Raw genomic sequence first — 16,942 nt, forward strand, 5'->3', positions numbered from 1 at the left:
CTTGAGTATGAACTTATACAAAATGCAGCAAGATATTTAAAAAACAGTTTTGTTGATTAAAAAACACTATATCGGATTCATATCGGTATCGGCAGATATCCAAATTTATGATATCGGTATCGGACATAAAAAAGTGGTATCGTGCCATCTCTAGTCTGGTGTCCATGGCAGGAGATATAATTCAGTTTTAAGAAGTTTACTTTAAAATTATCAAGTTACAGGCTATGGTTAGGCACCAGAAGGCAGCTCTGGTGCCTAACGCAGCCCTCCAACTAACACCTCAGCGCGCAGCGTCACTGCGTATATCAAAGGAAGCTCTGATAACAAATATGCATCTGTTTTTTGTTTTTGTAAAAACTAGAAATAAATTATGAAAAAACAAAACTGTTCTCACCTTGGAGCTCTTACAGGTAGCAAAACATTACAAAACAAGAACCACTGTGACAGCGCAAACCTCCACCAAGACAGCTCACTCTCTGGGCAGTATTCACTTTTAAGGGAATATTTGGTATGTATTCATTTCGTCTTCATCAGAACAAAGTTTTATGAGAATTCATTCAAAACTACACAGAAAAAATGGCACCTCCTTGACAGAAGTCAAAAACTGTAGGAACGCTGTATTAGATAAGGTGCGGTGTCATTTCAGCGACATTTGAAACTTACCGATAATCCACAGTTGCAGCTCTGATCACAGCTGGTACTACAGCAGTATTTCCAAACTTTCTTTGAATCATTACTTTTGGTAAAACAAAGTTTTAAAAATGACAATGGGTCATGCAATAGATGAGACTCAATGCACTAAGGTTAAAAAGTAAAATTCTATATTTTGCTGCTTTAATTCTTCCTGCAAGCACAAAAATGATGCAACACATGCCGATTGTTTACAGTTAAAGAGAAAAAAAACCCTGTTTTTATGAGAGACTTCTTTAATGTGCTATAAAGGAACAGTAGGTTTCTGAAAATATGCAATAAAAAAGCATGCGTTGGCACAGTCTACTCATTTTTGTTAAAAAATAGATGAAATTTTGTATATCATACAAAAATAGACAATCTGTAATCAAACAGCATAAAATATGTTCTTTTTTTAAGAAGTTAAATAAGAAGGCAGATCATTTCAATATTCACACCAAAGACAATGTATTTTTTGTACTTTTTCATTCATTCCATTTTGTTCACTCTGTTCTCTCTCGTGTTGGTTTCCTCTTCCTGTTCCTCTTCGGCCCTGCGCCTGTTCGAGGCGGCGCTTCCTTAGAGTCCTCACCCGAGCCCATATCTAAAGGGTCCTGGTTTTGTCTCCCGCTGTCAGGGACTGTGGGAAAGTCCTCCTCTAGAGAGTGCATAGGTCGACCGTACACCTTGCTCTGCAGGTCTGCGATGTCATTTCGGATGTCTGCCATCAGCAGAAGCAGGAAATCAAAGGATCCTGGAGGGCCCTGGGTTTGACCAAAGAGATACAGAAAAACTGATTTAGAAATTTAGATTTTTAGCTTATTTGTGGATATAAATATAATTATTACACAAGAGTTTATTGCATCAAGGCCACTGGATGCTTGGACATGATGATAATGAATACTTTCCATGAGATACCATTTAATTTCCCAGCCATGCTGTAGTTTAACTACACTTTTCTATTTGATAGTAACGAATTACAGTAATGTGGCCTTGGTATAGATAGCCTTAGTCTTACTGGTGGTCCAACAGGCCCAGGAGCTCCTCTGTCCCCCTGAGGAAACAAAACAAATATTTAGCTAAGATGAATTACACTGAAGGAAAATGCATGAGAGGAATTCATGATATTCTGCTACGGGAACTTTCACAAACTGGAAAACTGAGTTCAGGATGAAAGTAAACACGATTGCTTCATGGATTAAAAAAGGAATAAATGGGAGCACATTATATCAAAGAAGCATGTACTGTGTTGTTATACTGTATATATTTGCTAAAAGAGCAATGCAGCTTTCATCAACTCTGTGTAAAGTTTGAAACATAAACTATCTAAATGTCACCCTAAAGCTCATGCTCAAAATGTGAGAATACAAAGTGTGGTTCTCCATAGAGTTTAGTGTAAAATCTTCTTTTCTAGCTTTAGATAACAAATACATTTCTAAGCAAAAAAGTAAAATTAGCCCCTTTAGTAAGCTGGATCCTTTACAGCTTGACTGTGAATTATCATGGCAGCCTGGTGATTTACAGTAGCACATACACATTAAGCTGACTACCCTGTTAGCCATGCTCAGGGTCACAAGGGGGCTGGGAGTGTTTTGGCAGATGGTTTGGATTTGTTACTCTGAGAGACATATTACCATAACCTTCCAATCTATCCGCACAAACATCCCAGCTGCACTGAAAAGAACACCAAGGTACTGTGTCAATAAGGCAGATGCACCTAAGTCTTTCCATGCGTTCAATCTACAAGCCAAGCAAACAGAGTTACAAGGTCCAATTTAACATGAGAATCTCTGAAGCTTTCATACCTTGCTCTTGTAAGTGATTTATTTTTCTTTTAAATAAACACAACCACCCTGGTGTCCAATCACGGGCACTGTTAAGTCTCATAATGTTTCAAGGTTTCTGCATATTAGCTCCTTTAACTACTTCACCTGGCTGCTCTCAGTCTAAATTCATTCTGACATCCTGAAGGTTCAGGATCAAGTCCCCAGTGAAACTAAAAAAGAAAATCTTACCTCACTCACTCACTGCACCACCGACCTGCTGTACTTATCACAGGCTAGGGCCAAATCAAAGATAGAGAGAGAGCTCTGTTCTATTTTTAAAAAGCTTTTTCTTTGAGGCTAATCTTAGTAACAACTGCCACAGTCACAAGTGATGTTCATACATTATTTTGCCATATAAAAACCATCATCATCTAAATGAGAGCGAACCACTGTCAAACTCAACTACAACACGGTGCAGCAAAGTGGCAGAGCAAGAGCTTCTGGTTATAGATATTGTAAAAAAGAGCAAGAGGCATATTGTTTAATGCAAAGATGTGAAAAATGCACAAAATAAATCTCACAGTAACTAGGATGAAATCTGCATTGTGCCCACTTAATCTCAGACTTAACCATCTGTCAGAGCCTTCTTTTTTTAACCCTTTGTCTTAGGCTTCACAAGAACGCAAAGCAGAGAAAAGCATTCCTGTTAGCCCTTTAAAATAACATCTCCAGCTGGCCAATCTGAATAAATCCAGGTGATTCCAAACAACCAAAACAGCCCAGAGGTATCTATAGTGTTCACATTGGTGGTCAATGACATTTCTGTGCTGAAGTCACGGGCTCAAGTCTGACTTGAGAAATTTCTTTCCAAGTGAGCAAAATCCTGACCCTCTCTGTAAGAATATGTAACGCATGTTTCAAGCATCGACCAAAGCTTGTGTTCATGTAGCAACTTGCAGTTAAGTAATCCCCTCATGTGCCCGCGCAGCACCCAGGTGAGGATTAACAAGTATTCTGGCACCTGCCTTGTGCTTTTCATCCTGAACAAATCTGGAGAGGGGGGGAACAATTTAGCTATTGAGAAATTTACTTTGATTGATATGATTTTGGCAAATCTATACAGCCGGTGCTTTCTGCACTCACCGCACCGACTTCTTTTTTAAAATAGGATGCAATATGTCAATGGTGATGACTCCTCCTGCTCCCTAAGGGATCAATGTGATGGGCAATTCTACTCTTGTCTATAGTAATTGCCTTGTAGAGGAAATTTATACTTTAAAATTCCCCAAAATGAAGATTTCTGGTTGACTAAATAGCATCTGAACTCACCTTTAGACCGTCTTTTCCTGGTGCTCCTGGAGGCCCCTGTTCAATACAAAAAGTAGTTCAGATATATTTGATTTTTAAACATATTTTAGTCACTTTTGTTTCAAACTCCAAAGGTATGAAATTATATTTACTGCTTTAAAGTATTGTTCTGTGGCGGCTTGTTGAATTCAGTATATTCCCAGAAACAGTTTACCCAAAGCCCCTCAAAATACAAAACTACTTTATTATGCTACATCAAGTGAGAGTACCCACGATTAACTCTGTTCCTGCCTCCAGGCCATTTCTGAGTAACTTCAAACTGACAACACAGAGTGCTTTGATCTCTTTCATGGGATAATAATCTTTGTATAGGGAGTAGCGCCAATATTCAGATCACTAAAAACCTTCTGAGTCACGCATTCATCACCTCTGAAATCCAGACATGAAGTCAAACACACATGGCCTGGTGACCAAACCAAACCTAACTGCACCTAGAGTTTAACCAGGTTGTTGTGCGATGAGAGGACAACATCCTTTCAGTAGGAGATCATCAGCATGTGTACTGATGAAATGTATAAATAAGATAAAAAAAAACGCATCCACGCTCAAACACAAAGCAACAGGTCATCTTCTAAAAAACACTGCTCTACAGCTCTTGTTTTGGCTTTAAGCAGCTTGTGATGTGATTGATGGTAGGTGATGATAGTCTGATTTATCAGTGAGAAGATTGCATAAATACAAGAGCTTTAAAAAAGTAGAAAATATGTCTTGATAGCGACATCCTGCACATTCTTGATTCCAGTCCCACACTTTAACATGTAGGGTTGACACTTGCAGGAAAGACTTGGCACGGCACAAAAACAGCAAGCCAAAGAAAGCAACCGAAGCTGTTGTCCTGCCATTTCCACGTGTTATCCTTATCCACCTCGCAAGAATGAGGGTCTTTAAAAGGGTGCATGACGGGATGTATTTTGTGTCTTTCTCAGGGGGGTTTCCTGTCAATGCAGTTACACTAAATTATCTGATAATATAATAATTTAGTGAATCATTAAAATGAAAAAAGAGATTTTCAAGATTGTATTGCTTTTCATATTAAAACAGCCATTCTTCTATGTGTCACAAAGTAAAATTATAAGATAAAAATAATAATAAATAGAGGTAACTGGTGTAAGAGTGGTGCTATACATCAACTTATTCATAGGTCACAATCAGGACACAAACTTTCTGATTTTTATATTCTCCATTTGACATGAAGAATAAGACTGTTACGTGCCAAGGGGTGTGGCTTTGCTTTTGTGCTCTGTTTTGTGTTCTGTTTATCTTTCAGGCGTCAGGCCTCCTCTGATTGGCCAGTTCGAAGTTGATTGGCAGGTGTCTATTGGCTGGTCTGGGCTCAGTTGGCCAATCACACTCCAAGGAACACTACAAATGAGCCGCTCCCTGGCCAGCTGGGGCTGCTGGCTTCTGCTTTGACAAACATTTGCGAACAGGCTTCTTTATGTTGTGTGTGGTGGGAGGCTGGACAGGTAAGCCGGGGTACCCTATACATTGGTTGTAGATTTTACTCTGTTAGTCACACTAGGTTATGCGGTTGATGCCACCCTTGTATGTTTTCACTGACTTTTATCGAGTAGCTAGGTAGGCCTTTTGTTTTGCACTTTTCTTTCAGTTAGGCTAGGCCCTGGAAGCTACTGACCTCTTTTTGTTTTATTACTTTCTTTGATTTGGATCAACCGCCCAGTCCTCCTCCCCCCCACCTCTTCTCTGTTGTTAAGATTGACTGTCCAACCATTAAATTCTGCCTGATACCTAACTGCTCTGTGGTCTTCCTCCTTCATTGATTGTGGTTGTCCAGTGTTGCTGTCCCCTGCCTGCCTTTGCCCCCGCCGTGGTGGGGGGGGGGACGTAACACAAATGGGGGCTCGTCCGGGATCGTTGTATGCGGTGGACAACCTATATTAATGAGGAGGGTGCCGTGATTTTAGGGTGTCTACGTTTCATAGTATCAGCCGGAGATGAGTTTTGACCTGCTTGATTTTGTTAGTCAGCCTAGCGTTGATAAGATTGACTTATGTCGCAAAGACGACCTGTTGAGTATTGCTGCCCAGTATAACCTTTCTGTACCAAAGTATGGAGTGAAGAAGGAGATTAAGCAGGCTTTGTTGGAGGGATTAATCGAGTTGGGTATTTTAATCAGCCCTGTTACAGCTGGGGTGCCTTCTCAGGACCCTTTAGCTCCCCCTGGAGCCTCTGCTGATCCAGCTTCTCCAGAGAGAACTGATGAGCAAGCGCTGCCTGCTACACCTCCGGGTGCCCAAGTTAACTCGGATGCGGCTCCCCAAACTCTGCCTCGCTTTAAGCCTTTCACTCCAGAATCCCAAACATCTAGCAGTGATGCAAAGCTTAAGGTTCGCTTACTGCATTTACAGCTAGAGGCACAAGAGAAGGATAAGGTGCGTAAAGCAGATTATGATCTCCGGCTGGAGGTCCGTAGGCTGGAGATAGAAGCTGAAAAAGAAGTCAGGTTAAAGCAGCTTGAAGTAGAAGCACTGAGGGTGTCATGGTCCTGCGACCATGACTCAGTGACTTTATGTTTATGTTCTTTATTGTTATTACTTTCATTATTATTCATGGCTGTTTTGGGATGGTTTGTGTTTGGGATTTTAGACACTGGGTTCTGGGTTTGTGCTCCCTCTGTTGGTCCCTGGTGTTAGTGTTCCCCTGTCTCGTCAGGTTAATCAGGTCCAGCTGTTTCCCCCACCTGTGTGTGATTTCCCAGTGTCTCTTCGTGTACTTATAGTGTGTGATTTCCTCTGCTCCTCGTCGCGTCGTCTGTGTTCATACCCGGTGAATCCCCTGCGTGCTCTCCCTGCTGTTCTCCCTTCATGTTCAGGTTTGTCAATAAATCACCTTCACATCTGAGTAAGTGCTGCATCTGAGTCCTCCTTTCCACTCTTCACACGGCCGCTGCCCCGGACCGTGACAGTACGACGCGACCACAACATGGACCCAGCAGCGCTTAACCCGTCCAGGGAGCTACGGGAAAATCTCATCGATGCCACACAGGAGCTCATCGACCGGTGGCTGGAAAACCCGGGTGGCACGTCCCAGCGCGCTATAGAGAGGCGGCTACAGCGTCTGGTGACCGGTCTCCCATGGCTTCTGGGCTCGCTTTGTTCGTGGGAGCGGGAGTTCCTCCTTTTGGACCTCGGACTTCACCCCCCGTCTGCTTTTACTTTCGAGCAGCCCGAGGCGGTGAGCGAGCGACATGTTCTGGCTTCCCCAGATTCCGGGACTCTGTTTTCTGGGGCTATTCAGAGCGGGATGAGAGACAGTGTAGATAGCTTACCTACCTTCGTGGTAACGGATCCTTCGCAAGTGGGCGTCTACAAACCCTCTGTAAAACCGAGAGACTGTTTCTCTGCCGCTCCTTCTGAGCCAGGACTTTATCACCATTCTCCGGCTCAGTTCTGTGTCCAGCCACAAGCTCCCAGGTCTGTGGCTCAACCGTTAGCCTCCCTAAGGGCTCAATTACCCGTTCTGCCGCCGCTCCAGTTAGCCACTCAGCCACCACCACCGCTAGCATCGCTACAGCCCACAGTTCCGGTAATGGCTGAGCCACAATTTTCGCACTGTTTTTCCACCGCTGTTTCTGGGCAGGGAGACAAACTGTTTCGCTACGGACCTGTTCCTCAAAAGCTGGCAACATTAGAGACTGTTGCTCACTCCGGGGCTTCCCCAGAGGCTGGGTTACTGCCCTCAGCTTACTCTGGACCCCTGGAGGCCAAGATGCCAGCTGTGAACTGTACCGGGCTGTCACTGCCTGAGCAGGGTCAGTGCTCTGCGCAGCTGCAGCCCTCCGTACGTGCGCCAGAGGCCCACGTGCCTACTGGTTTTGTTTCACGTGCGCCAGAGGCCCACGTGCCTACTGGTTTTGTTTCGTGTGTGCCAGAGGCCCACGTGCCTCCTAGTTTTGTTTCGTGTGTGCCAGAGGCCCACATGCCTCCTAGTTTTGTTTTGTGTGTGCCCGCTGGTTCTGCGGCTGTTTTCGCTGGGGGGCCCGAGGAGCCCGTCCAGCCTCCTGCTTCGCCTGCTGGGGGGCCCGAGGAGCCCGTCTGGCCTCATGCCACACTGACTGCCACGTCGGCTGGGGGGCCCGAGGAGCCCGTCCGGCCTCATGCCACACCGGCTGCCACGTCGGCTGGGGGGCCCGAGGAGCCCGTCCGGCCTCCTGTGGCTGCTTCTCCACCTGTGGCTGCTTCTCCACCCGTGGCTGCAGCGCCGCCTCCTGCAGTACCACCACCTGCAGCGCTACCACCTGCTACTACCACGCCTCAGCCTGAGGACGCAGCCTCGCCTGGCCCGGCTTCATCCTCGCCTGGCCCAGCTTCAGCTCCAGCGTCAGCTTCGCCTGGTCCGGCTTCATCCTCGCCCGGTCCGGCTTCATCCTCGCCCGGTCCGGCTTCAGCTTCTGCTTCAGCCTCGCCCGGCCCGGCTTCGGCTACAGCTTCGTCCTCGCCCGGCCCAGCCTTCGTGTCTGCATCTTCGTCTGGTCCAGCGTCTTCAGCATCCGCACCATTGCCTGCAGCAGCGTCTTCAGCATCTTCGCCCGCTGCGGCCCCGGCTTCTGTGCCTTCAGCCTCGCCTGGCCCAGCCTCGTTTGGGTCTGGAGCTAAACGGCCGTTTTCTAGACCGCTGGCTAGGCTACTGGCCGGGTGCCGTCGCCTGACTGGCCGCCGTTGCCTTCCGCACGGCCGGCCCCCGGACCGCCATCGCCTGACTGGCCGCCGTTGCCTTCCGCACGGCCGGCCCCCGGACCGCCATCGCCTGAGCGGCCGCCGTTGCCTTCCGCACGGCCGGCCCCCGGACCGCCATCGCCTGAGCGGCCGCCGTTGCCTTCCGCACGGCCGGCCCCCGGACCCTCTTCGCCTGAGCGGCCGCCGTTGCCTTCCGCACGGCCGGCCCCCGGACCCTCTTCGCCTGAGTGGCCGCCGTTGCCTTCCGCACGGTCGGCCCCCTGAACTTTTTGCGCGCCGTCACGGCCTTCTTCGTGGACGGCCTCCCGAACTCTTTACGCGCCGCCACGGCCTTCTTCGTGGCCGGCCGCCTGAACTGTGTTTTGGACTCTGCTCCCCTGTGAGTTTTTTTTTTTTTTTTTTTGTGAACATTTGTTTGGGACTCTGGGGCCGCCGTCTTTGGTCTTGGCCCGGTCCCTCCGTCCTGGGCCCCCTGCCGCCCGCCCGGATCTGGTGGTGTGTTTCTGTGGCTGTCAGGGGCCAGCCCTTGAGGGGGGGGTACTGTCATGGTCCTGCGACCATGACTCAGTGACTTTATGTTTATGTTCTTTATTGTTATTACTTTCATTATTATTCATGGCTGTTTTGGGATGGTTTGTGTTTGGGATTTTAGACACTGGGTTCTGGGTTTGTGCTCCCTCTGTTGGTCCCTGGTGTTAGTGTTCCCCTGTCTCGTCAGGTTAATCAGGTCCAGCTGTTTCCCCCACCTGTGTGTGATTTCCCAGTGTCTCTTCGTGTACTTATAGTGTGTGATTTCCTCTGCTCCTTGTCGCGTCGTCTGTGTTCATACCCGGAGAATCCCCTGCGTGCTCTCCCTGCTGTTCTCCCTTCATGTTCAGGTTTGTCAATAAATCACCTTCACATCTGAGTAAGTGCTGCATCTGAGTCCTCCTTTCCACTCTTCACACGGCCGCTGCCCCGGACCGTGACAGTGGGTGTCATCAGGACAGAAAACAGATGCCACTAAAGAAATCCCGAAAGTCTCCCCGGAAAGTTTTAACGTTAGCAAACATATTGCCCTAGTACCTACCTTTCGTGAGACTGAGGTAGATTCGTACTTCAACGCTTTTGAAAAGGTGGCTACTGCTCTGAAATGGCCAAGAGACATGTGGCCCATATTACTTCAGTGTAAATTAGTGGGCAAAGCTCAGGAGGTAGTAGCTTCACTTTCGCTAGAGCAAAGCATGAAATACGACGTGTTGAAGGAAACAATTGTACGTGCCTACGAACTGGTACCTGAAGCCTACAGGCAGAAATTTAGGAACCATAAGAAGTCCAGCAGTCAAACATATGTGGAGTTTGCACATGAAAAAGGGGCTCTTTTTGATAAATGGTGCGCTGCTAACTGAGTTGGGGATGAGTATGAGTCGCTGCGTGAGTTAATGTTACTGGAGGATTTTAAAAATTCATTACCTGAGAGGCTCATAATGTTCTTAAATGAACAGAAGGTGACGTCAATGTCCAAAGCAGCTGTGTTGCCCGATGAGTTTGTGTTAACTCATAAGAATGTTTTTACCCCTGTTTCCCATCCAGATAGGCCCACAACCTTGCGCTCACCACGGCTTGAGTCTAGTTGCTCTGCTGCGAGGCCAGTGAGGGTGTCCTCGCCTCCCCACGGTGAGCGTGAATGCTTTTATTGCCACAAGAGGGGTCATCTCATTGCAGAATGTCAGGCATTAAAGCGTAAACAGCAACTATCCTCACAACCAAAAGGGGTGGGACTGATTAAAGCCACAGAGAATGGGAGGGCATTTCAACCGAACACTAACCACCCTGACCCCTGTTTCAAACCATTCATTCTAGAGGGAGTGGTTTCGCTGACTGGGAATCCAAAAGATCAACAACCAGTAAAAATACTGAGAGATACAGGGGCCTCTCAGTCCATCATTAGAGAAAACGTCTTACCGTTTTCTGAGTCGTCGTTTTGCCAGTCCAGTGTTATTGTCCAGGGAGTAGAACTCGGATTTGTATCTGCCCCTTTGCACACTATTCACATTCAGTCAACATTAGTCAGCGGAGTTGTTAAAGTGGCTATTCGTTCTGCGTTGCCCATACCAGGCATTGACTTCATCCTAGGTAATGACCTTGCTGGAGGTAAGGTCACACCCATTCCTGAGGTGTTAGACAGACCCGAGCTGAGCCGGGATTCTGACCCAGCCCAAGACCAGCCTGCCATTTTTCCAGCTTGTGTAGTTACGAGGGCCCAGACAAAAAAGTATGGTCCTGACTTGGCCGATTCCTTCATGAGGTCAGATCCTGTTGGTGACGTGATTAACTTTACCTCTGGATCTAAGGTTCAGGCCACAGTTCCACCTGCTGACAAAACACAACCAGTTCTGGATTTGCCAGTCCCCCGAGAGGAGTTCATTATTGCACAGAAAAATGATGTAACCCTGTCCAAGTGTCATTCCTCCACTCTCAGTCAACAGGATGCCAAAAGGAAAAAGCTGGCTTACTTCTCTGACGAAGGTCTTCTGATGCGCAGATGGACAAGTGAGGTCTCGGAAGACGCAGACTGGTCTGCAGTTTATCAAGTGGTTGTACCTACTGCTTATCGTACCCAGGTACTGTCCTTAGCACATGACATCCATGGTCAGGACATTTGGGGGTTAATAAAACATACACCAGAATTCTGAAACATTTCTTCTGGCCCGGACTGAAATCTGATGTTGTTCAATACTGCCGTACTTGCCATGTATGCCAAATGACCGGCAAGCCAAACCAAGTAATCCCCCCAGCTCCTCTCTGTCCTATCCCAGTAGTAGAGGAGCCATTTCAAAAAGTGATTGTTGACTGTGTGGGGCCTCTACCTAAAGCTAAAACTGGAAACCAGTTTCTTTTGACTGTCATGTGCGTTTCAACCAGGTTTCCCGAGGCAATCCCACTACGGAGAATAACAGCTCAGATTGTTGTCAAAGCACTGTTGAGATTCTTTTCAACCTTTGGTCTGCCTAAGGTTGTGCAGACAGACCAAGGCACTAACTTTAAGTCTAGAGTGTTTGCCCAAGCCCTGAAAACATTAGGCATTGAACACATAACCTCGAGTTCTTACCATCCTGAAAGTCAGGGGGCACTAGAGAGGTTTCATCAGACTTTGAAGTCTATGTTAAGGAAACACTGTTATAGTTCCCAACGGGACTGGGATGAAAGTGTTCCACTTGTTTTATTTGCCTGTCGGGAAGCAACCCAAGAATCTCTGGGATTTAGTCCCAGTGAACTTGTGTTTGGGCGTGAGATGAGGGGTCCTTTGAAGGTTTTTAAAGAAAGGCTAGCTACACCGGTTGACAACGCCAAAAGCCTTCCAGAGTACGTCAAGACACTGAATGACAGGTTGAAGAGGGCTTATTCCTTAACCAGGAAGGTATTAGCCACGTCACAAGCGAAAATGAAGAGACACTTTGATCAGCGGGCTGTTGACCGTTCATTTCTGCCAGGTGACAGAGTGCTCCTTCTCCTTCCGGTGCCCAGCTCCTCTCTCTCCGTTAGGTTCTCTGGTCCTTATGTTGTAGAGAGAAAACTCAGCAAGACTAACTACATTATTCAGACCCCAGATCGCAGACGTCCCACTCGGGTGTGTCATGTCAACATGATGAAGCTGTACAACTCTCGTGAACCTTCAGCTGTGCCATCTGTGGCTACGTTTCCGATGGCTTCGGTGACCAAGGTGGAGATTACTCCAGATGAAGATGGGTTGGTGTTACGGGGTGCTGAGCCTCAAAGTGCTCGACTAGGTAATTCTGTGATATTGTCGACCCTAACACAATACCTGTCCCACCTTCCTGCTGAACAGAGTAATGATATTATAACACTCATATCGGGATTCCCATCTCTGTTCAGTGATATCCCGTCTCAAACCTCTGTCATAAAACATGATGTGGTGCTGACTAACCCTACACCAATCAAACAGCGCGCTTATCGGGTTAGTCCTGCAAAGAGGGAGATCATAAAACAGGAAGTTGAGTATCTTCTTCAGAATGGATTTGCAGTGCCAAGCTCCAGCTCTTGGAGTTCACCATGTCTCTTAGACACAAAAAAAGATGGAAGCCCAAGATTCTGTACCGACTTCCGAAAGGTGAACTCTGTCACTGTACCGGATGCACATCCCTTACCTCTTATCGATGACTGCATTGATGAAATCGGGCCTGCAAAATACATCACTAAACTCGATATGTTAAAAGGGTATTGGCAAGTGCCTTTGACACAGCAAGCATCTGAGATTTCAGCTTTTGTCACTCCTGACCACTTTCTGCAGTATACGGTTATGCCTTTTGGCATGTGCAATGCCCCTGCAACATTTCAGAGACTGGTTAATAAAGTGTTGGGAAACATCCCCAACTGCAGAGCCTACTTGGATGACATCGTTGTGTATAGCAGTGACTGGTCAACCCACATGGCTACATTGAAAGAAGTCTTCATTAGCCTAGAAAATGCATCTCTCACTTTGAACCTTGCCAAATGTGATTTTGCCAGAGGCAGTGTCCTCTACCTTGGCCAGCAAGTTGGTCTAGGAAAAGTGCGCCCTGCAGATGCCAAAGTCACTGCGATTAGAGAGTTCCCCCAACCAACCACCAGGAGAGAACTGCGGCGGTTCCTTGGGATGACAGGATATTACCGACGATTTTGTAAGAATTTCTCTTCTGTTGCTGCCCCCCTCACTGACTTAACCAGCCCCTCAAAGCCGTTTATTTGGTCTGAGAGTTGCCAGCAGGCTTTCGAAAGCCTTAAGGGCTTACTTTGTTGCACCCCTGTTTTGTCTGCTCCTAACTTCTCTTTACCATTCAAACTGGAAATAGATGCCAGCGCAGTTGGGGCGGGAGCGGTGCTTCTCCAGGAGGATACCCAGGGCATTGACCATCCTGTAAGTTACTTCTCTCGGAAGTTTGACAAACACCAGCTCAGGTATTCTACCATTGAAAAGGAGACCCTTGCTTTGTTGTGGGCCTTGCAACATTCTGAAGTCTATACAGAGTCAGGTCAGAGGTCAGTCCAAGTATTCACAGATCACAACCCTTTAGTTTTCCTCTCCAAGTTGTATAATCACAACCAGCGGCTTATGCGTTGGTCACTGATTATTCAGAATTATACCCTACGCCGTGGTGGGGGGACGGACGTAACAAAGACAAATTGGATATAAAATGCTGTGAGGCTGTTTGTTTCATCCAAGACGAACGTTAGTTTTTCTTGTTAAATTCTGCGTAAATTTTTAATTGTAAAACAGGGATTTAATAACTGACCACAGGTCCCCGAGGGCCTCGTTTGATGTGGTACAGGTCGGGTGTTGGTCCAATGGGTCCCATTAAGCCTCTGGGGCCAGGTGGTCCAGGGGGCCCCGTCTGTCCTGAAATTCCTGGAGGGCCTTCTGGTCCTGGATCTCCTGAAGTATTACACACTGATATGAGTGGGTAGGAAACAACTGAAGAGATTACACACACAGACACACACAGACTCTGCATAATAGATGCTTCTTAGCTGTACTAGAGAGATTTCAATGTTAAGATGATGCCAACAATGCCTATATTATATGAGGAAAACCTGCACTGTGTGCTAACATTGTTTAAAAGAGGGATGACCACAAAAACACCCTGAAGTTTGGATTTTAGCTTTTCAGAGGTTTACAATTTGAGGTTACCTATAGTTTGCAGTTAAATATGGTACAAATATTAATTCTCTATTAACAGGTCAAAATTAAAAGTTGTCCAATGCTTTGAATTGTGAAAACTAAATACTCTTGTATTTTATTGATTATTATTGATTAATGCATTTTTACCATGCTGTAAAAAGTGCATTACCCCAGTGTGGGCTTAAACCTACTAATAGCATAAGTGCTGTCAGTAATATTTTCATGTAAGGTGTGCCTAAATGCATCTAGCCTATCAGTACTTCCAACATTTTGCTTAACGTCATGACTTCTTCATAGAGGCTGGTGTTCTCCCGTAGAAACTGAGGCTGTGTCTTACCTGGGAGTCCAGGGGAACCTGGAGGCCCTGGTAAAGACATAGGTGATAGGAGTTTTTCACTCGTCATCTGCTCAGGGATGCCAGCACTGTTTGACAGCAAAGCCATCTTAGAGGAGTTACGAAAGAAAAAGAAGAAATGGTTGAATAACACTGTAAATGCCATGGAAAGTTAACTAAAAATTGCTGAATTAATTAAGCCCTTTTTTAAGCTGATTTGGAAGTTATAAGATAAGATAAGATAAGATAGGATAAGATAACCTTTATTAGTCCCACACGTGGGAAATTTGTTTTGTCACAGCAGGAAGTGGACAGTGTATATAAAACATACAAATATCTGACTGTACAATTATGCATTTAGTTTTAAAAACAGTTTTACATACAATGACTCATAAAAGCCTGCAATGTCAAACAGGAAATGAAACTTTCACCCTGGAGGGCCAACATAAACTAAAATTAAGCTAAAATTTTATTCTCTGCCAAAGATTAAAGTTGATCATCTATCTGCACCACAGTATAAGCAGTAACCCAGCCAGATGGAAGGCCAGGCAACCCCTCTGCATTATTCAGCATGACCAGGAGCTTTCCTGCTCCTGTATACTAAGTAGCATCCTTGAGGAAAAAGTTATCTTTGATCTGAGTAGAACATCATGTGGAGCTGGTGACCCCTGGGGGTAATACCTTAAAGACCTCACCATGCTGCCAGGGCTGACAAATCAGAATTCATGCAAGACGCAGAAGCATCTGTCCATGCTGGCGCACACACACACACACACACACACACACACACACACACACACACACACACACACACACACTGAAAGGTTGTGGTTCACCTGCTGATCAGTAAAAATTATACAAGACTTTAGCCTGTGACCTTGGGTACAGGTGTTCAAACTGAGGGTTCCTAACCTTTCCATGATATGAATAAATGAAATCTTTACTTACTTTTTTCTGAAACTTTAAAGAACATCTACATTTTTATGTTTATTTTATTTTATTAAACAAAAACAGTTTTTTGAGTTCCACAATGAAAACTAACATACTGCTGTCATGCACATGTGTAGCTCAGTTTGCAAGATTTGTGATATTTCTGTTGAGTTTGTGGGTGAAATGGACCAATCCAATGCGCACTTTTTTACCTTCTGTTTAAGCTGTAGGACAGACATCTTAATTTGGTAGAAATCATCACACGTGGCTGAGCAGGTTCCAGTATTCATGACATTATCAGACTTCTCAAAGAGATGTACTGCTGGGAAATGGGAAAATGTTTATGTTAACATAATGCTTTTCTTAGAAAACTGTCCGGAAAACAGACTTTACTGAAGAAGCTACATCTGGCTGCTCCCTTATTCAACAAGGATCACCACAGTGGGAAGCTCCACATTTTTGATTTGGCAGATATTTATGTTGGATTCTCTTCTTGACGTAGCCCCCAAAGGGAATTGTGTCTCTTCCTGGGACCGAACCACGTATCTTTCACTTGCTTGTCATAAAGTGTAAACCAAAAGCTATGCTTTGGGAAAGTTAACCTAAAGCGTATGATTCAGAGCTGTGTTAAATTGACCACATAAAGGGAAACCACAATTGTTATTACTGTCAGGTTACATTAAATCTGTCGCCAAAACAGTCTAATAATTTAAATAGTGTTGTTATGTTCAGCAGTGCTGCCTTCGTAACTGTTCGATGGGTTTCTGATAAGCTGTGTGAGCAGAGTGAGGGATGAGTGGCTTATGTTCTGAAGGCAAAAGCAGCAAAACAGTTATTTAGTCTTATAGTTCTGTTTGTGCTTTAGTCTTTTCAGAAACAGATATTAAAACCTGAAATGAGGAAACTATTCATGAACCAGTTCTGACTTTATTCTGATCTGATTTGTACAACCGGATAGTGACTGCTTTCTTTGTGTGATGAATATAAGATTGAGCAGTTTTGTTCTCGCAAACACTCTCTTTTTTAATAACTGGGGAAAAGCAAATCCACTAGCGAAAAGGTACATTAACCATTGTGGGTGATTTACTGAACTAAAGTTGGCAGGGGGCTGTAAAAAATGAGTCAGTCGCTGGAAAGTGCAGAATTAAAATGAGTTCAGAGTTAACAATGTGATTTAATAACATATTGTTACAACTGAAAATAACTACATGTCTTTTTTTCTTACTTTCCTTTCCACTTTTTCAGCTTTTTGCTCGTTCGTCCAGATTTAAACGATAATATCTTTTTCTTTTTTTTGCCTGTCCCGTTTGGCTCTTTTGCCATCAGAATTATTGTCTAAAGGCCCAACGGATTTACTTTACCAAATGGACCATCCCAGCCTTGCCGTAATGGTCTATTTGATTCACCTTTTTTTTTATTGTTTATTTTATTTTATTTTCACTTGCTGAATACGGGACAGATTTGACTGGGGAAAAGAAAGGGGAGAAAGAAAGAGGGAAAGAAAAACAGTGGGGAAAAG

At 45.3% G+C, this 16,942-nt stretch overlaps 1 protein-coding gene across 2 annotated transcripts in view; it reads right to left on the minus strand.

Moving 5' to 3' along the window:
* Positions 1 to 772: 772 nt before the first annotated feature.
* Positions 773 to 16,942, minus strand: part of ccbe1 (collagen and calcium binding EGF domains 1) — a 51,711-nt gene continuing 35,541 nt past the window's right edge. Inside the window, exons 7-12 of one of the 2 annotated variants that reach the window (XM_085463954.1) lie at positions 15,636 to 15,742; positions 14,497 to 14,602; positions 13,774 to 13,913; positions 3,765 to 3,800; positions 1,688 to 1,723; positions 773 to 1,433 (exon numbers count right to left, since the gene is read on the minus strand). In XM_085463954.1, the coding sequence (XP_085320080.1) occupies positions 1,173 to 1,433; positions 1,688 to 1,723; positions 3,765 to 3,800; positions 13,774 to 13,913; positions 14,497 to 14,602; positions 15,636 to 15,742 (686 nt within the window). In that variant the 3' untranslated portion in view covers positions 773 to 1,172. Of the gene's footprint in view, positions 1,434 to 1,687; positions 1,724 to 3,764; positions 3,801 to 13,773; positions 13,914 to 14,496; positions 14,603 to 15,635; positions 15,746 to 16,942 lie in introns of both variants that reach the window. The other variant, XM_085463953.1, reaches the window with a different exon arrangement.

The sequence above is a fragment of the Copadichromis virginalis genome, linkage group LG7, assembly GCF_057382275.1.
Source record: "Copadichromis virginalis isolate Kocher_CV1m ecotype Utaka linkage group LG7, C_Virginalis_male_GT1.1, whole genome shotgun sequence".
In the NCBI taxonomy this organism is placed as follows: Eukaryota; Metazoa; Chordata; class Actinopteri; order Cichliformes; family Cichlidae; genus Copadichromis; species Copadichromis virginalis.